This window comes from Erithacus rubecula (assembly GCF_903797595.1).
Source record: "Erithacus rubecula genome assembly, chromosome: 8".
NCBI classification, from domain to species: Eukaryota; Metazoa; Chordata; class Aves; order Passeriformes; family Muscicapidae; genus Erithacus; species Erithacus rubecula.
The window spans coordinates 801970-822452 of record NC_136659.1 but is presented as its reverse complement, the minus strand read 5'-3'; the positions used below and the strand labels follow the sequence as shown (position 1 = coordinate 822452).

At 48.5% G+C, this 20483-nt stretch overlaps 1 protein-coding gene across 7 annotated transcripts in view; it reads left to right on the top strand.

Annotated features, from left to right (window-relative positions):
- The window catches only part of HDAC4 (histone deacetylase 4), a gene marked incomplete at its 5' end in the record, with an annotated part of 163624 nt that overhangs the window by 72946 nt on the left and 70195 nt on the right, over positions 1-20483 (top strand). For all 7 annotated transcript variants that reach the window (XM_079311313.1, XM_079311311.1, XM_079311314.1 and 4 more), the window contains one exon: positions 15119-15363. In XM_079311313.1, the coding sequence (XP_079167439.1) occupies positions 15119-15363 (245 nt within the window). The remainder of the gene's footprint in view (positions 1-15118; positions 15364-20483) is intronic.

The following is a 20483-nucleotide window of genomic DNA, read 5'->3' as shown; positions in this document are numbered from 1 at the left end:
TAGAGATTTCATTATAAGCTGGCCTGAAGTTTTGTATGATCTAATGAAAGGCTTTGGACTCACTGATTTGGAACTGCAGTTGTAATATGCAGAATAAATGTACTGCATGTTTTGATGATACTTTTCCTAGGTACTTTTAAAAGCTCTGACAGTTCTTGCCAGTGAATTGTGTACATTGAGTTTTTAAAAAAAGGTTCTGATGAGATGCAATTATCTTTTCCATTGGAGAAAGGAACTCCCAAGCTGCTACCAGACTTCTCCAAGTTGTACTGAATGACTAAACAGTGAAATTTAGGCCAAAACTTGCCTTTTTGGACCCATTTATAATCCTGCTTGTAGACAGTCACACTGTAATGATATTAATGAAGCTCTTGAAGATTTTGAGTTGTGCTGCTTGAGTGATGTATGGGAGGCTTTTTATTTTCACTGAGGACAGTCACCTGCCACCTGTGTGCAAAATCATTCCTCAGATTAAGTAAATTACTGCAGGTTTTTTTCATTTTTTTTCCAAAAACCAGGTGAAATGGTTGCAATGGTGTGTTTTTAACAATATTAACGGGGCAGAGTTGGGGGGGGCATCTCAAAGCTAATCCCATCCCACCTCTGCCATGGGCAGGGACACTTTCCACTATCCCAGGTTGCTCCCATGGACACTGGCAGGGATCCAGGAGCAAACAGAGTTTCACTGGGAATTCCATCCCAGCCCCTCCCCACCCTCCCAGGGAAGAATTTCTCCCCAGTATCCCATCTCATCCTGTCCCTCCTTCTGCTTAATGGCTATTTAGTGGGAGCAGGATCCAGGGAGCAGCTCCCAGCTTTACCCCTGGAGTGAGCCAGACCATGGTGTCCAGATGGCCACTCCTGTGGAACTGTGTGTGTGTGAGGGCATTTAACCTCACAAACTGTGTTCTGGGCTTCAAAGCCAGCTCAGGTGTTCCAGAGGGAACAGCTTCTTGCCTTCCTGTCCTGCCTTTGGTAGTCTGGGGGGGTCTAAAAAGCTGCCAGCTTCTCCTGGTGGGAAACATCTTTGACCAAGTGTTGTGCTGGCAAAGTACTACTGGAATATTAACAAAAAAGTACCCCTAACCACAGTATCTGACATTTGATACCGTTGTTTGGAGGTATCAAACATTTTTATAGATGGAAAAAATAAAATTCCTTTCACGTTCCATGTAAATCCCTGATATAGGGATTTGTATATACTTATATATGTATATATATGTGTATATATTGTATTATGCTTGTATTATCCCTGTCTCAGGGATTTATCATGTCTTGAATTAGTGCTCAGCAAAACTCAGATCCCTCTCTCCCATCCCTGGCTGTGCCTGTGACAAAGTCTCTAAAGCCTCAGGAGTTCACAGCCCGTTGTGATAACATTGTGGAAAAAGGCAGAAGGAAAGGCTGTTACCAAAAAAAAAGGTAAATAGAGGTAAAATAACCCACTCTGAAGGGCATTTCAGTCATTCAAGACACCATTCTCCCCTCTCTTTCCCCAATATTTGCTCACCAGGTGCCAGCTATGCATTGTCAGGGTCAATAATGTGGGTTTACTCAGATCCCAAACCCCCCATATTTGTTGGATAGTCTCTGTTTTCTCTTTAGTGTCAGCAGAAATTGTGTTCCTTGCCACAGAGGGGGAACTTTACTGGGTTGGAAAAGGCTCATTGCAGCAGAGAAGTAGAAAATGCAGTTACTTGGCAACTTGTCTCTGTACATCACCCAACCCCACCAAGTCCCTGCAGCTTGTAAATACTCATATGCTTAAATATTCATGGGCTTTTGCCAAGCAGAAGGGTTTTTTGCACTATTTCTCCCAAGCTTAGCAGTGTATACTTTTCCTTGTTGCTTTGTTTTTAAACTTAATTATTTCTTTGGTATTATGATTTTTAAATAATTTGGGCTTCAGTGCAGAGATTTGGCTATGTGTTCTGACACAGTTACTGCTGCTGGTGCAGAAACTACACCATAGCTCTGTTCCACAAGAGAAAAATTACTTTTTAAGTGAGGTGACAGACAGATGAGAATTACAGGTGATTTAAAAATCACCATAATATGAAGACAAATTCTAGTCCTTTCAAAGCAGTTTTAGCAGGGGTTTCAGGCAGTCCTGGAGCATGGTGGATATTAAGTTTTTGTACAGTTTAGAATGCGCTTTACTCTTTATCCCACAAAAGAAATTCTTGCACAGGATGAGAATTTCAGCCTCTGAGGAGCAGTTACATAATGCAGGGTGCTATTTACACTTTGGAATTAAGTATTAGCTGCTGCTTTCTACCCAAATGCTGCTTTACATCCAAAATCCTGAGCTGTGCATCTCTGGGTGGGTATGGCAGGTATTGAGGACAGGTTTCCTTTCCAGCCCAAACCACTCCATGATTTTTTTGCAGCCCATCACTCCAGGTTCTCCTTTACCTGTCACCAGATTCAGACTCCCTGGGCAAAGCAGCCTGCAGGAGTGCAGCATTTCAGAGGAAGCTGGACTTGTTTGTTCTTTAAGCCACTGCAAACCATAAGTGCTAATTTTGAGACTCTGATCTCCACGAGCAGCAGATATTTAGTCTTACACACACCAGATGGGTTTGCTGTTGGCATCACTTGTGAGATTATGGTCAAAACAAGGACAAATCCGCTATAGAATTCCAAGACCTGACAGGATAATTCTGTGTTTGCTTTCCCAAGGATCAGCTAGTTGTCACGGTGCTTTATTTTGTGGCTGTCAGTAAAGCTCCTTCAGGCATCTGAGATGGGCTGGCAGTGGCAGGAGAGGCCTTGCAGTGGAGGATCTCTCCCTCCTCAGGTTTCATTTACTAATAAGCTTTGTATAATTTTTATTTTTTTATTAAGGTCATTGTAGAATATTGGCAGACTTTTGGGCCTGCAGGAGAACTGGAGAGGGACTTTGTACAAGGACAGGACAAAAGGGAATGGCTCCCCACTGACCATGCCCAAGCTTTTGCTGACCCCTTTTCCCATTATCCAAGAGTATTCTGTATTTTCACTGGGATGATACAAAACCAAGCTTCTGTTGGTTCCAACATCTCCAGTTTGTATGTGGCAGCGAGGATTTCAGAAACAACACTTTCCTTGAGCAGAAATCAAGGCAGATGGTAAAACCAAGTGACCTACAAAACACAGCAAGTTTTCTCACCAGAAATGTACAGTAGAAACAAATGTACTGTCACCTAAAAATACTGAGATGGTGTTTCTGACAGAGTGATGATCGTGGGGGGAAGTCAAAGTTTGGGTAAGGTCAGGAGTGAATTTTGCATCCTCTAAAAACTTGCTGGTGATCAAACTGACTGATTGTGCTTCAGCTTCTTGTTTCTTCCTCCTTGGAACTTGGTTTGCTCGTGTTTGTCTGGTTCTGTTGGATGTGTAAATCAAGTTATTATCTAAAGCTGCCTCTGCTGATGTGAATGTCTCAGTGTCTTTGGCCAACAGCACTGGTCTGGATAGTTTGTGTTATTTTCCTCTGAAAATTGGCCTAACTTCTTTTCTATTAGTCCCTCATGGACCCACCCTCACACAGGATAGAATCATGGAACCACTAAAACAGGAAAAGACCTCCTGAGTCCAGCTGCTCCCCCAGCACTGCCACCACTAAACCACGTCCCCAGGTGCCACATCCACATGGCTTTTGAACACTTCCAGGGGTGGTGGCTCTTCCACTGCCCTGGGCAGCCCATTCCAAGGCCTGACCACCATTTCAAGGAAGGAAGTTCTCCTAATTTCCCCCCTGCCCAGCCTGAGGCCGTTTCCTCTCCTCCTGTCCCTGTTCCCTGGAGCAGAGCCTGGCCCCGGCTGTCCCCTCCTGTCAGGGAGCTGTGCAGAGCCACAAGGGCCCCCTGAGCCCCTTTCCAGCTCCCTCAGGAATTCTTCAGCCCCTTCCCAGCTCCATTCCCTGCCCTGGCCACACTCCAGCCCAGTGTCCAGCTCCTGCAGCTTTGACAGCTCCCTCATTTTTCAGGCATCACTTTTGGATCCTGGGCACCTTGTGCATGGACTGTGAAGTCCTTATGAAACCTCCAGGGCTTGGGATCAGTGGCCAGGAGTTTTTACAGAAGTTTACAGAAGGGAGTGCATACAGTTTACAGAATCACTAGGTTGGAAAAGACCTTCAAGATCATCGAGTCCAACCCATGCCCTATCACCTCCACTACACCATGGCACCGAGTGCAACATCCAATCTTTTTACAAGAAGTTCCTTTGTATTATTTAGCTTTACCCAACTCCCATGCCACAAAATCTCAAACAGCCAACACATTGCAGATTTCACAAATAAGCAAGTCTCACAGTCTTGGCCCAAGCAGGGCTCTGCAGTTGGAGGCCCTGAGCTGCCCTGAGCCAAGCAAACTTGAGGTAAATGGGCTGTGAAGTGGAAACATGGAGATGAAAACAGGGAGAAGCACGGGAGGATTAGGCTGCTGTGATTTAAGGCAGCTTTGTTTCAGGGTGGAAACACTGACAGGGTTTAACTCGTTAGGAGGGGTGGTCTGACACAGGAATCCAGCTCTTTGCAGACCTTTCTAGATGCAAAAAAATGGTAATAATGGCATTTTGGGAATGCTGTTCCCTGTGCTGGGTCCTTGGGCTGATGGGCTGGGAGAGCAGAGGGGCTTTCATTGGCATCACATCCCGTGGGCTTCTGGAATGCTGGGAGAGGCACAGTCTGGGATTCACACAGAAAATATGGATAGGGCAACCTGAGCTAGTGCAAGGTGCCCCCTGCCCATGGGACAAGCCCCATCCAACCTTGACACTGCCAGGGATGGGGCAGGCACAGCTACTCTGGGCAGTGTTTTCACTCACAGTCTTCTGTTCTATGAATGTTTCAGCTGGTCTGGCTTTCCCTGGAAGGATGACTTGTTTCTGTAATCTTTTGGAGGAATGGGCTCCTAAACTTGAGGGATGGCCCTGCAAGCTTCATTGAAGTGGCCTGAAAATCAAATACAGTTAATGAAAGATGTGGTTTTCTCAGTGAAGGGATTAGCTGTGTATTGATATCAAGCAGGAGTTTTACCTAAAGAAGGTTCTGGTGGTGATTATCTGTATTCTTTGGAGCTTCTTAACATGATGTTTTAGCCAGAAATGTTGAAGTGAACCTGGATATCCCATTTCCATAATTTATTGCTAATACCCAGGGTATGTAGTGCTTCAGGGAGGCAACAGAGAAGCCACTTCCATCTCTGCTTGCCTCCAGATACCACTGAATCAGATCTAACCTCCTTAGGCTTGCTCTTAAAAGCCTTCCTCTTCAGCTTGCCTTCTGCAGCTGTTTTTCAGCTGCTGCCTAGATGCCCTTTTAATCTTTCTCCCAAATTTCCAAGTGCCTTTTGTCAGTGATGTCCTCCTAAGCCACTCTTGGCCATATCCCTGAACCCTCTTCACTCCTTCCCCGTGTCTTTTATCTTTTCCCAGTGCTCTGAAAAGTGAGTCACCGTTATTTTGGGTACTTATAGGAGCTCCATCCTTATATAGATATTTTATGTCTCTCACCTTCGGGCTTCTCACAGCATCCTGTTTCTTTTTGTGGAAGGATCAGGCTGCAGACTCTTTGGCAGGGAAGTTTGGTGCCTGAATGTAGCTGGAGCAGAGTTGTAGCCTCCCACTGAAAGAGGCAGCCACCATTTAATTTACCAGAATCCCTAAACCCTGTATTAGGTCCAAGTTTTGCAGCTGAAGTGGCATTTTTAAGCAAGATACTCCAGAATTTATCAGGATTTCTGAGGGAGGACTTGCTCCCCTCTTGCTGGGGTTGTAGTAGATGCAGTGTGGGTGTTGGGATTGGGAAGCTGCTTGCCATGCTCAGCAGGCGACCATCCAGCTCAGAGCTTTTCATAAAAGAAATGGGAGTTTTAATTCTAGAATCTTCCAGGGACAAAATTAAGTTGTTCTCTTTGTTCATTCATAAGATGTGCTTGTTCCTTAGGAAGGGAAGTTTAAAATTAGTTGAAAAATGGCATTCAGAGAATCCCAGAATGGTTTGAGTTGGAAGAGACCTTAAAGCTCATCCAGTGCCACCTCTGCCATGGCAGGGACACTTTCTACTGTCCCAGGCTGCTCCAAGCCCCAATGTCCAACACAGCCAGGGATCCAGGGGCAGCCACAGCTTCTCTGGGAATTCCAGCCAGCCCCTCCCCACCCTACATCATAGGGAACAATTCCTTCCCAATATCCCATCTATCCCTGCCCTCTGGCAGTGGGAGCCATACCCTGTGTCCTGTCCCTCCATCCCTTGTCCCCAGTCCCTGGAGCCCCTTTAGGGTCTGGAAGGGCTCTGAGCTCTCCCTGGATCCTTCTCCTCTCCAGGTGAGCATCCCCAGCTTTCCCATCCTGGCTCCAGAGCAGAGGGGTTCCAGCTCTTGGCACCCTCTGGACTTGTTTCAGCAGCTTCACATTCTTTTGCTGGGGGTTGCAGAGCTGCAGGCAGCTCTACAGGTAGGCTCTCGCCACAGCAGGGTAGAGATGGAGACTCCCAGTGAGATTCCTTGTGAGAAATACCTGGAACTCTTAACAACCACACCTGGATTTAACCTGTTGTGGTGGTGTGTTAAAACTCACCTTCAAGCAGATCCCTGCGTGGCTCTGACTCTTGTCTGAAGAGCAGCACCTGCTGAAGGAAAATGGCACAGGCTGGGCAGCTTTTCAGCAGAAGCAGCACTGAGTTTTTGTACCCTGTCTAAAAGGCCACCTGGTGTCAGTGATTAGGGCATAAATGCCAAGAGAAATCTCACTTTGAGGAGAGCTATCCGTGATGTCGGGAATCCTTGTGGTGCATGGATGGCTGCTGGCATGGGAGTGCAGGGAACATCTGCCCTCATCCCTTAGGATTTGGGTTTTAATGTGTTCACTTCATCTGGTGGGTCCTGGGGGGAAAAAAATGGAAAATGTCTGTTTTTTAAGAGAAATCTTAGCTCAGGTGTGTGTTTTGGTGTGTGCGTTCAGGAAGGGCAGCCCCTGCCTATTCTGCCAGAATAAAAAGGTGCTTTAGTGCCATTTCTCTGTGCTGTCCAGGGATTTGAAAGGGTTGTATTTCTCTAGGAAACTGCCTGTGTTTGAGACTCTCTTAAAATACTTTCTTATTTTAATGTGCACCCTCATTGTATTGAATGGACAATAGGCAGCATCCTGGTCCTAAGGCAACTGATATCTGAGTATATTCATTATTTGGAAGCAAAGTCCTTCCAGAGGAGGCTACAGGAAGCTGTGGACTAGTTGGCCATTTAGATGGGCTTCTCTTCCACCACAGTCTGGGTTTCTACTCAGAACTGCAGCCTTTGAGCAATCTATGAGTTTCTGAGAGCTGTGGAATAGCATTCCTATTACAATTTGCTGTTCAGCTGCTCCTTTGGCTGCTTTATTTCAGTAATGGTGGAGGAGATGGCATTGCACCTTTTGGGGCTTGTGAGACTGCTGGGAGTCCCTTGGCTGGTGATAGAAGTGATCTTACTCTCCTGCTAGTAATTACCATTTAGTTGCTGTTTGAAATCCAGTGGGACAGGTAATTCCTCAGAATTTTATTTCACCTTCTCTTTTGGCATAGACTGGTGGCCTAAAGCTGAGGGAGGGCAGGGATGGATGGGATATTGGGCAGGAATTGTTCCCTGGGAGGGTGGGCAGGCCCTGGCACAGCAGTGGCTGCCCCTGGATCCCTGGCAGTGCCCAAGGCCAGGCTGGACACTGGGGCTTGGAGCAGCCTGGGACAGTGGAAGGTGTCTTTGCCCATGGCAAGGTGGAATAGGATGGGCTTTAGAACCCAAACCATGCTGTGCCACTGGCTCATCAGCTGGCTTTATTCCTGCCATTGGAGAGCTCACCCCTTGGGAGGCTCCAGGGAAAGCTCCAGAAGTGGGAATGCCCAGGTATTTGTCTAACCTCACCTTCACTGGAGTCCTTCATCTCCCCCATGCTGACCCAACCAGGTGGATTATTATTTTCTCATGGAAAGTTTTTCATGTGCAGTCTCAGGATGAGATTTCTGCCTCCTGCTCCATTTCTTCCATGTTTAATTCTCTTCTCCAAAGTGTCATTTTCCCTTGAAGGAAGCTCAGAGTGAGATTAGAGAGAAGCATGTGAGAAATACACATGGATTTGGCTCTGCAGAAGTGCAGCTGAGCTTCCTTCAACTCTGCTTTTTGTCCTGGGGATTTGCTGAGGGGAGGAGTTTCCTGTTCTGAAAGCAAGACAGATGGATAAAAGATGTTCAAGTGCTGGGTAATACCTGAAGCAAAGAGCCAGGTGAAATTGCATTCCCAGGAATCACAGAATCCTGGAATGATTTGGCTTGGAAGGAACTTTAACCATCATCCAGTCCCACCCCCTGCCATTGCAGGGACTTGTTCCACTGTCCCAGGCTGCTCCAAGCCCCTGGCCTTGGACTCTTCCAGGAGAGTTATACATTTAATTTTGTTGTTTTTTCAGTGGAAACTCAAATGAGTTTTGCTTATCCACTCCATGCAAGGAAACTGTGCAAGGGAAGGTTTCCCACAATTGTGTGAAGTTTGAAATGAGGAATAGTCTAAGCCAACTCCTTTCATTCCATTATCTTCAATTTCACAAAGAGCTCTGGCTCCATCCGAGACACTCATTTGTTAGAGATGTCACTGATGAAACCAGCAAGGAGATAAAGTGGGATAATGGTTGAAAAGGAGGTGGAGAAACTAGAGTGTCTCCCTTTGGAGCTGCTCTGTCCTGCACAGGCTCATCTGTTGGAGACATCTGTGTTGGAGATGCCTGTGCCATCAAGGGTTTGGTGCTGGCCTTGAGCTCTCCATATTCTCATTAAGGAAATACCCCTGGATATTTATCCATGGGAGCTTGTAATTGTCCAAACTCTGATGTCTTGCTCTGAGGCGAGAGGGGCTGGAATGAGATCCAGCTCAAACCATTCTGGGATTCCTTGCAAACACTGCTGTGGACATAGCTTGGTGAGTTTTCTTTCTCTTCCAGTGAAGAGACATTTTTTAATGCTTTAAATCTAAGATGGAGACAACAGGATAAGTGGTCTGCTCTTCAAGTTTTGCCTTTCTTATCTTGATGACCACAATTTCTGTGTAGGTTTCTAATAAATGCTGGTGAGGTCTGTTCAGGGGAGGGATTAGGCTCAGGAAAGCTGGATGTGTAGAAATCCAGGATCTCTGTGCCCTTATGATGTCTGCAGGCCTCGGTAGTAATCAGGAGAAGTTTCCTTGCAATGAATGAGTGAGTGACATTTAAAGCTCCATCTGTTGCCTGCCGAGTGGTGCCTCGCCGTGTTTCCATGGCTGATGGGATGATTAATTTCGCTTCCCATTCACAGAGCAGGAAATGTTTCCCGAGCAGGGAGTGACTCCAGCCCTCGCCGAGCTGCAGCGTGCGTGGGGCTCGTAGGAAGCCTCGGCTGCTGTTTACTCCTGGCTTGTGCTCCCGGGCAGAATCCAGGCTGCCTTTGCAGCTGCCACCTGGGCTGCCCCAACATTCCAGGGGACTGCAGGCTGCTGACCTGCCTTTGGCTCTGGCTGGGCTGTGGTGCTTGAGCTTGGTCACTGATTCCAGCCCAAGATACCCTCCCTGGGATCTCTGGGTCCTTGAGAATGAGAGAACAGAATTGAGTGAAACAGAAGTAACTGTTTGCTCCTGCTGTCCCAGCCAGCAGGGGTTTAGAACCTGATGATCTTTAAGGCTCCTTCCAACCCAGGCTGTTCCATAAGTCTGTGATAGTTCTTTGCTTTGGTGTGGATCCATGGAGGAGCAGGACTGTGCCTTCATCCTGCCCCCACATGATGCTCAGGATATGTCCTGGGAACTGCCCTGCTGTCACCTCCTCCCACCACCCGCTCTTGGACAAGTTTGGGGTTTTTTTAGTCTGGTTAGGCACAATCTTTTCTAGAGAATAAAAATTCAGAATTAAGTGAAGCTGGTAATGTGTTATTTCCCCCCTCTGCTATTAATTTTTCCTTCTGTGTGGGACGTGCACCATGATGGAGATGGAACCAGCTCCGAGGGTGCTGTGCCGTGGCTTCACTCCCCTTCCCCTCAAAACTCACTGCACTTATCCCAGCACTGCAGTCAGATACTGCAGTAGCTCAGTGCTATTTATAGCTCTGATCTCACTGTCTCGCAGTGTTTCGGAGAGTTTTGGCAATCTGGGGAGTGGGAGCCCTGCTGGAAAAGGATCCCTGGGCTGGCTGGGGGCAGAGGGGATCCCAGCACTCCATCCACTGCTGAGAGGGGGTTGGATTTAATTCACAATAATCCAGTGATGTTCGACTGACCCACATCTTCCTGCCAGAATAAACCACCTCAAGTGCTCCCTTAGCTGTGCTGAGAGTCAGCAGTAGCTGCTCACCTCCCTTTCCAGGCACATTCTGAAGGAAAATTGGGGTGACTGGTAGGAAAGGTGTTCCAATGATTTGGAGCCAGTGTCCCACTCCCCACGTGCCCCAGGCATTCCTGCCAGCAGCAGCTTGGTGTTTAAATGTCTTTCAAAACACAGGGAATTATTTAAAGTCCCAAACTCTTTCTGGACACTGAGGATAACCCTGAGGAGTAAAGTCAGACACACAATTTTTTTGCTTTTCCCTGGGGATGAAAGAGCTGGAAGTACTGCTGAGAGGGGGAGATCCACACCCACACTTCCTCAGCATCCTGCTGGGGGGTTCAGGATGATCCAACAGCAGCAGCCAGGAGTTTGGGATACTGAGTACATCCTCTGGCTTTGTGTTTGCTTTTTGTGGGTGCCCAAAGGCTGATGTGATGCTCTTGGCAGAGCCTGGCCCGAGGGCACGGCTGGCACAGCAGTAATTAAAAAGCAAACTCATTAGCTGGGAATAAAGCCCTGGCCCAGAAAGGATGGGAGAAGGGGAGAAGCTGAGTTCATGGGCTCTGGAAATCCCTGGCTGGAGAGGATGAGCCACAGCTGGCCCCAGGAACATCTCATTCCTGGTGGGCAGAGATTTGAGAGGCCACCAGGCCCTGGAGAGTCACTGGAAGAGGCTGGAATGCCTTGTCTTGGGATTTTGGGAACCTCCCAGGCTCGCTCTGTCATGGGCAGGTGGGATGAGTCCTGGAGTGGGAGCTGCATTCTTCCTCCAGCATTGACCAGACTCTCATCCCCAGGGTTTTGCAGCAGATTTGGGGAGGTTGACAGGACTTTTTTCCCTTCTCCAAAGGGAATTGTTGAAGAAAGAGGAGCTGGGAAGGAACTATTTGTGTTCAGCAGTACTCGCTCTGTGCCAGCGGGAGGGAAAGCTCAGCATTTCCTGCACTTTCCCTTTGAAGGTGATGTTGGATTTCAAATGTGAGAGGCAGTTTTCTGTGCTGCTTAAATTTAAATTAAAAAAAAAAAAAAATAGAAGAGAGTGGAAAAAAAAAAAAAAAGGAAAGAGTAATTTTGGCAACAGCGTTTGATATGAAAAAACTCCAGTTTGATACCTAGTGGAAAGTGTCCCTGCCCATGGGAGAGGGCTGGGATGTGATGGTCTCTAAGGTCCCTTCCAAAAAAATCCCTCTGTGGTTCTGGGATTCTGTGAATATTTTTTAAATTAACCTTAAGTAAAGATTATGCTGAAACAAGTTTGAATTTAAATATTCATTTGGTGGCTCTCATACTGAATTTTTAATTTAACATTTTAGTGTGTTTTCAGGACTCAAACCTGTATTTGCATCTTTTAAAGACCAGCATGAAAATGCTGTATCAGAGAAGGGGAAGAAAATTCAATTATTACTGTTGATTTTATTGAAAAATGTAATCACAGGTATGGTGTCACCTTCCCCAAATCCCTTCCAAAGCACTTGAGACTGATGGAGAAGATATTTTCTGTGTTAGAGCATGGGAGAATCTACACATACAAACTTCCCTGATAATGTCTTATCTACAGACTTTGTGTAAAATGCTTTTAATTTTTCCAGTGGAGCCAGGCTGGCAGAGCTGGGGGTGCTCATCTGGAGAGGAGAAGGCTCCAGGGAGAGCTCAGAGCCCTTCCAGAGGGGCTCCAGGAGAGCTGGAGAGGGACTGGGGACAAGGGATGGAGGGACAGGACACAGGGAATGGCTGCCACTGCCAGAGGGCAGGGATGGATGGGATATTGGGCAGGAATTATTCCCTGGGAGGGTGGCACAGCCTGGGACAGTGGAAGGTGTCCCTGCCCATGGTGGGAGTGGCACTGGATGGGCTTTAATGGCCTTCCCAAGCCAATCCTTCCTGTGATTCCATGATTAAACACTTTTTGTAGGATGTGCACTTTGCCTTCAGGTCGGAGATTTTCACTTCATTTCCCTCTGTTTTGGGTTATTCCCCTCAGTGGGTTAGGGACGAGCTGCGAGATGTCAAATTTCCAATCTCCATCAGCAACCAAGGGGCACTAAAGTGCTTTAGGTCTTAATTAATGTGCAGCATGCAAGCAGGCTTTGATGTACAGCCATGTTTTATTTATTTGGGAGGGGAAACACCAGCAGAGTGGTTCTAACTTAGTATAAAAATCATCATACATGACCATAGAATCAAAATCAGGCTAACTTGATCATGGGGAGAAAAAAATTCCCTATATGCCAAGGGTGGGGGAGAAAAAAAATTTAAAAATTAATTTCCTGCAGGGAAAAAAAAAAAAAAAAGCAGGGAGAGACCGTGAGATAGTTTATTATTCATAATCAGGATCTTGTCTCCTAATTCATGGCTTTGGCATTTCTCATGCCAGCCCTGAATGTGGTCTTTGTGCCTTGGCTCACATCACGACGCCAATTGTGCTCGTGCGTTCTCGAGGCAGGACCTAAAAAAGCGATTTTCGAGTGTCCCATCAAGCACCCCCTGGAACACAGGAGGGTTTTTGTTGTGGGGCTCTGTCCTTGGAGCAGGGAGGGCTGGCTGGGACTCGGCAGGGCTCTGTGGGTCAGCAGCTCACCCCGGGGCAGAGAGGGCTTTTTTTGGAGCCTGAAATAGTCAAGAGTCAGGGATGACGCAGCCTGGGTCGGAGCCTGAATGGGAATTGTGGGCCTCATCCTGCAGCTGTGGGGTGATGAGTCCCTTTGGGTGGGAAATGGGGGATTTGGCCAAGTTTTCATAGGACTGCTTTCCAGTGGGGAATGGCAGCTTAAGGATCTTTGTTGGGGAGTAAAGTAGGAGGAGTGGGTCTCAAGGCACAATCACAAGTGGCAGGGTGTTCCTTCTGCCTGAAACTGGGTTGAGTTTTGTGTGTTTGGGAGAGCTGAGGTGTTCAGCCTAGAGAGGAGAAGGATCCAGGGACAGCTCAGAGTCCCTGCCAGGGCCTGAAGGGGCTCCAGGAGAGCTGGACAGGGACTGGGGACAAGGGATGGAGGGACAGGACAAGGGGAACACATGGGATCATGGAATTGTTTGGGCTGGAAAGGACCTGAGCCCATCCAGTGCCACCCCTGCCATGGGCAGGGACACCTTCCACTGTCCCAGGCTGCTCCCAGCCCCAGTGTCCAGCCTGGCCTTGGACACTTCCAGGGATCCAGGGGCAGCCACAGCTGCTCTGGGCACCCTGTGCCAGGGGTGCCCACCCTCACAGGGAACAATTCCTGCCCAATATCCCATCCATCCCTGCCCTCTGCCAGTGGGAACCATTCCCTGTGTCCTGTCCCTCCATCCCTTGTTCCCAGTCCCTCTCCAGCTCTCCTGGAGCCCCTTTAGGCATTGGGAGGGGGCTCTGAGCTCTCCCCATAGACCTCAAGCACAGTGTTTAGGTAAGTTTGAGTGGTTATCTGTGGGTCAGAGTGTGCTGCTCTCCCCATAATCCCTGGCTGTGGCTTAAGAATCAATCCAGGGCAAGGAATCCTCTCTGTGGTCCTGCGGGGGTGAGAGGGGTGGGGAGAAAAGGCCAGAGGAAGGAAAACAATAGGGAAGTGGAGGGAAGAGCTTGTGGGTTGAAAAATAGCAACACTTCCAGTAATGTGACCTTTTGCTGAAAATGTTTCCATCAAAAAAAGAAAGTCTCCTCCTTCTCCTCTCTGGAACATGCTTCTGGCCCTCTGCTCCACAAGAGTATTTGGGAAAAACCCTATGAAAACTCTCTCCCTGGGATGCATAAAATTAATATCCTGACAGTGGATATGGAGAAAAAAAACAACCTTTATTTTCCAGTTTTGCTGAAGCTCACTGTTTCTGAGAGATTAGCCTTTGTTACCCTGTAACTGATGTTCATTCAAAGCTCTCAGCAGAGTTGTTGAGCATTGCCCCAGAGAGAGAGAGGGAGAGAGAGAGAGAGAAGCAGCATATGTTGGAAATACAGAATACCTGTGAGAGGCAGAACTGTCACTCCGTTGGAATTTAGAAAATTTTTAGTCATTCATGGGGTGGCAGTAATTTTTTTTAATTCTTTAGGAGAAACAAACTGAGTTCAGTTATTGCAAAGGGGCTGTGACTTACCATGCCAGAGGGCAGGGATGGATGGGATATTGGGCAGGAATTGTTCCCTGGGAGGGTGGGCACCCCTGGCACAGGGTGCCCAGAGCAACTGTGGCTGCCCCTGGATCCCTGGAAGTGTCCTAGGGCAGGTTGGACACTGGGGCTTGAAGTACCCTGGGCTAGTGGAAGATGTCCCTGCCCGTGGCAGGGGTGGGATGGGGTGGGCTTTGAGGTCCCTTCCAAGCCCAGCCAGTTTGGGGTTTATTATACAACACAGCGTAGTTTTCTCCTTGAGTTTCTTAAAAGGAGAGCCTCATGTTCCTGACCAGGACAGTCCATCAGTTCATTCATCACAAGTCAAGATTAATCCTTTCTGTGAAGTCTGGGATTACTCTTTATCCTCCTTGTTTCCAGTGGTGCTGGATGAGTGGAGCAGAGGTGTGTGTGTGTTTGGAAGGCACAGATGGGTCACACATGATGCTCTTTGCTTGCAACAAACACATGGGTTTGTAGGAGGTGGTGCCTGATGGAAAACTTGTCAATCCCTGAATTCCTGTAGTTCTTGCTTACCCCTAAAGGAATGGTGTGAGTTTCATGGTGCTGCTCTTCATTCAGACTGTGGTCCTTCCATCCTCTGCTGGATCAGGAATGCACTCAGCCCTGCTCTTGTGTTCTGCCCCACAGTTGATGAGCACAGGTCAGAGCACAGTCCCTCCATCCTCTGCAGGATTAGGAATGCACTCAGCCCTGCTCTTGTGTTCTGCCCCACAGTTGACGTGAGCACAGCCCTGCCCTTGCAAGTGGCGCCAAGCTCGGTGCCCATGGACCTGCGGCTGGAGCACCAGTTCTCCATGCCGGTGACGGAGCCCACGCTGCGCGAGCAGCAGCTGCAGCAGGAGCTGCTGGCCCTCAAGCAGAAGCAGCAGATCCAGAGGCAGATCCTGATCGCGGAGTTCCAGCGGCAGCACGAGCAGCTCTCCCGGCAGCACGAGGCGCAGCTGCACGAGCACATCAAGGTAAGGGTGGCCGGGGACGAGGGGGTTGTGGAATTGCTGCAGTGGGAAAAGCCTTCCAGGATCATCCATTCCAGCCATCAACCCAGCAGCACCTCCACAGTCCCCAAGCGCTGCATCCCACACGACTTCTGAACAGTTCCAGGCATGGTGGCTCCACAACTGCCCTGGAGAACTTGTTCCAATGCCTGGCCACCGTTTCAGGGAAGATATTTTCCCTAATCTCCAATCTAAACTTTCCCTAGCACTGCTCAAGGCTGTTTCCTATTGTCCTGTCCATTGCTCTCCACCCTTCTGTGCAGAGCCAGAAGGGCCCCACTGAGCCTCCTTTTCTCCAGGCTAAGTCACTTTCCCAGCTCCCTCAGCTTCTCCTAGGGTTCCAGACCCTTCCTCAGGGGGGTTCCCTGCCCTGAACACAGGAAATGCCTCAGTGGAATTGACCCCAGCAGGAGGTCACACATTTTGGGAGCAGTGGCACAGGCGGTTCTCACTGGACATTTGCCATCAGCACAAGCTGCAGACTGAGCATGGGGGCTGTGCTGGGACTGCAGGAATAGGGAGTGCAGTGGGCCTGGACATGTTCGCATTTTTTGGAGTTAGGCACCTAGCAGGTGCTGCGCCCTTCTTGGGACAGGGAGGAAACACCAGGCAGGGTCAGTGGGCAGTCCAGTCTGGAAGATGGCTGTTGCAGAGTGAAAACATGAGACATTATATAAATATTTCGCAGTGCTGGACTATTGCTATGGCAACGTAAGCTTTCCGAATTGGTAATAGGCTCCTTTTTTCAAAGGGGGATTAGTGCTGCACATGGTAAATAGCCTTAATGTAATATTAAAAAGCAACCTCGATTCAACCTTATATAACTTTCATTTCAATACAAAATGCATGTCAGATTGGGGAAGATGGGATTAAAAGTTAATGGGGTGTTATTTACAGACTTCTTAGTACAGAGAGGGGCTGGGCTTTGTGAGAAGTGTCCCTGTTTGAGGCTGGATTAGCAGCAAACGCCCCTGTGCCTTGGTGAGTGCTCTGTGCTGGTGCCAGGGCAGAGGTGAGGAGGTGCCTGGGAGTGAATATATTTACACATGGATGCACAGTGTGTGCATCTCTGGGTGTGTCTGTGGAATGTTCACCTATCCCCACATTTCTGTAGTTGCACATTTGCCCACTGCTGGCGCAAGCACTCGGGGCGGGAGGAAGGATGGGGAATTCCTGTGACAAATATTTCCATTATTCCCTTGTAATTGACTGTGCCTGTAGTTGTTTGTCTATGAAAAATCAGGCAGGCTTGTTCCCATTGAATGGCGAAGCTCGAAGCAGTGGTGATAGGAACATATTTACTCTCATTTATGTCAAAGCTCTGACTGGCTCTGCTCAAAATCTGTGTAAGGAGGAAGCTGAGCTCTAATTTTGGGATACCACAGTACATCCAGCCCATTAGGTAATGAAGTTCTTCATCTCTTGTGTAAGCTTGGCTAAATGAGAGCCTTAAAATAGGGATGATACAATCCTGTACCAAAGGGTGGCCTGCAAGGTGATCTCTGAGAGTATTAAGTGTGTCAGTGGGACCAGAATTGCTTTAAAAATTAAACAGCACCTTATTGAAATAAACTGTGATGCCTTACAAAGAAAATAACCCCCAAACCCTACCCCTTTGTGTGACTGTGGTGTATTTTCTCTGGGAAAGCATCCTGCCTGCTTGTATCTGTGTGCAGGAGTCAGCCCACATTTAGGTGACTCTTAGAGCTGGCAACTGTGTTAAGTCCAGTGGCTGTGAAGTGATTATTTTGCCCAGAGAATTCAAGTATATAACTTTAAATTTGGACTTGGAGTTGCCCAGCTCATGAAGAAAGCAGGGTAGGGATGTTAAAGCAAATAAAACCCATTTATCTTCTGCAAGCACTTGAGCTGTGCAGTTTGGTATAGAAACAGTCCTGAGTGAAATGCAGAGCTCTTTTTGGAGAAATTGAGGGGGTTTTTTTGTTTATTTTTGTTTTGGATTATTTTTTTTTTTTTTTGTCACACAGGCATGAACACCCCATGGCAGGGGTTGGGAGTGGGATGAGATTTAAGGTCCCCTCCCAATCCAAACCATTCTGTGATTCTGTGATAACGTTAAACCCACAATTGCTTTGGAAACTGCTTCTGTGAAGGGGGAAGATTTTCTGCATTTCACTCTGTTCTGTGCATGTGGTGCTGTCTAGAATTGATTACTTTGGTTTTTTCCCCTGGCATCCACCATTTTAATCAACAAGTGCAAAGCATTTATTTCATAGAACCCCTGAAAGCTTGGGGCTGGGATGGACACTAGGGATCATCTAATTCCAACCCCCTACCATGGGCAAGGAGACCTCCCATTATCCCAGGCTGCTCCGAGCCCCAATATCCAACCTGGCATTGGACACTCACAGGGATCCAGGGCCAGCCACAGTTTCTCTGAGAATTCCAGCCCAGCCCCTCCCTACCCTCCATCATAGGGTTCTTTCCTTCCCAATATCCCATCCATCCCTGCCCTCTGGCAGTGGAAGCCATTCCCTGTGTCCTGCCCCTCCATGCCTTGTCCCCAGTCCCTCTCCAGCTCTCCTGCAGCCCCTTTAGGCTCTGGAAGGGCTCTGAGCTCTCCCTGGAGCCTTCTCTTCTCCAGGTGAGCACCCCCAGCTCTCCCAGCTGGTGAAGCTTTCAAACAGCTCCTTTGTTTCCCATATTGACTCCTTTCTGATACAGGAGAAATCGTGGTTTGGGGCTGTTTTACTTCTTTTATTGCCATGGTGTTGGTGGGAACAGAGGAACTGGTCTGACTTGACAGGAACACTCCTCCATCCCACCCCCCAAAAAAGCAGGAGTGTGAGGTACAGTTAAGTGAGTGAAATTTGGCCTGGAAAATGCTGGCATGATTGTCTGTTTTTCTATCCCAGTAGATAACTTTTTCCTATGGAGAGCTGAAGTTTTGGCTTTTTCCAGAGCTTGGAATCACTTCCATCAGCTTGGTTTAAATCATCTGACCTAGTGCAGGAGGAGAAGGCGATGACTGCCCGAACATGTGATCCTTTTTCTGGTGTGTCCCAGTCCTTACTTTTATAGACATTGTATTTTGGTCTTCATGTAAAAGTGCCAGATTCCCCAAGATGGTGCAAGTTGGACAGAGCCAGGAAATGAGTGAAACAATATTTGTGGAAAGACTCTGTAGTGGACACAGAGCTCAGCACAGGGGAGGAATGGGAGGGTAAGGAGAAAACATAGGCATGGAGTGAGAGAAAGAAGGAGGGGGAATGGCTTTGGGCTGAAAGAGAGTAAGCTTAGATTGGATAATAGGAAGAAATTAGTGATGAGGCACGGGGCTTGGAGCAAGCCACTCTAGTGGGAGATGTCTCTGCCCACAGCAGGGGGTTGGAATGGGATGAGCTTTAAGGTCCCTCCCAACCCAAAGCATTCTGTGGCCATTCTGTGAAAAGCCTGACATGTTTTGGGAAAATAAGGTGAGCCTTTTGAAGGCTTCACACCATACAGAGCAGGGCAGGCTGTTTCTTTCACAGCTCTAGTGCAGCTCTGCAGCTTGCCCGGGAATGCCAAGGGAGAGGCGCTGGTGAATGCTTCTCTCTCCTGCAGCCACTCACCTTCAGCCAGCCGGATTTTCCACTCCTCCGTGTATCGCCAGATGTGGGACAATATTTATGGCCTTCAAATCCGCCTTCCTGAACAAAACCAAGGAGGGAATAAGGGGCTTGGCTCTCGGGTGAGATGGTGGAAAGCCTCTCTGCAGGTCCCGCTGCGAGCTTTGCCTGACCTTTGGTTGCGGAGGAACCGGCAGGGGATTTTTTCCTTTGTGAGTCACTCATTCCCAGCCAAGATCAGCTGGAAGTTACCAGAAGCTTTTCCGTTTGCCCTTCTGGTCAAGGGCTGGATGGAAGAGGAGCAGGATGGGCGCTTTGGCAGGGCCAGAGGCATCTCAGGCACTGTGAGCTCAGCAGGGAGGGAAGGACGTCGTGGGGAATGTGGTTCATCTGCTCTGTCCGAGTTTGGAGCAGGGCTCTTCCCAACTCCGGCTGTTTTACAGCCACAGCCGGAAACTTCTTGGGGATGCTGACGCACGTCAGTGGTGGGGTAGCAGCACAGGGAATCAGCTGAGCCTCCCAGCCCCTCGTGGGCCTGAAATCCTCACCCACAGGTGTGCAATCCCATTCCCAGTTTTCCTACCCTCTGAGAAAGGACTGTGTGCATCCCTAGCGCAGGGAGTGCTGGGTTGTGTGTCCAACATAGACAAGATGGGCAGGGAAGCAGCAGCAGGGAAAGGAGCTTTCTGAGGATGTTTGCTATGCAGTGATCTGAAATTGCTCTCTTTCTCCGACAGAATGAATTCCTATGTTGAGTGAGGGATAGTAGCACATCTGAGGGATCAGCCTCTAGTTCAGAGACACAGGGTGAAACTCCTGGGCCATTCCTTCGGTTTCAGGGAGTGCAAATCTTTCAGGGAATCTTGCAGACAGATTTTGCTGTGCTGTAAAGAAATGTAATTCTTTCCCAAAGATGTCTAGACTTGATAGTTGTCATGTTGATGCTAAAGGGAGAAGCTGCTCCATGCTTTTAGGTGGAGCCACCTGCCCATGGAATGGTAGGTTTGCCTGCAGGATGTCCCTGGAGCTGCTCAAGGCCAGGCTGGATAGGGTTGTGGTGGAAGGTGTCCCTGCCCATGGCGGGGAGTGGAACTGGATCATCTTTAAGGCCCCTCCCAACCCAACCCAGCTCAGCCCAGCCCATTCCATGATTCCATGTTAGCTCACTGGGCCCAAATCACAGAGTCCTTTAATGGGGCTGCTCTCAGCATGGCCCTGACAGTGCCCAGAGCTTCTCTTTGGTGGCCTCTCCATGCTGATTCCACACTGATTCCTGCTCAACAGGGAAAGCTGGGCGTGTTTCAGTTCTGCTGATGGGGTTGGTGTCGTCTGCTGATCCCCTGTGGCACTTTCCCCGTGTCCCCAAGGATGCAGCGTGGCTCCTGCACAGCACCTGCTTCCCTTAGACTCTGGAAGGGCCAACTTCCATCCCAGCTTCCAGTTCTTGTTCCTGGGCCTGTCTTCCTGCAGCAGCCAGTGTGGAGGGGCTCCTCTGCTCCTCTGTTTCTGCGC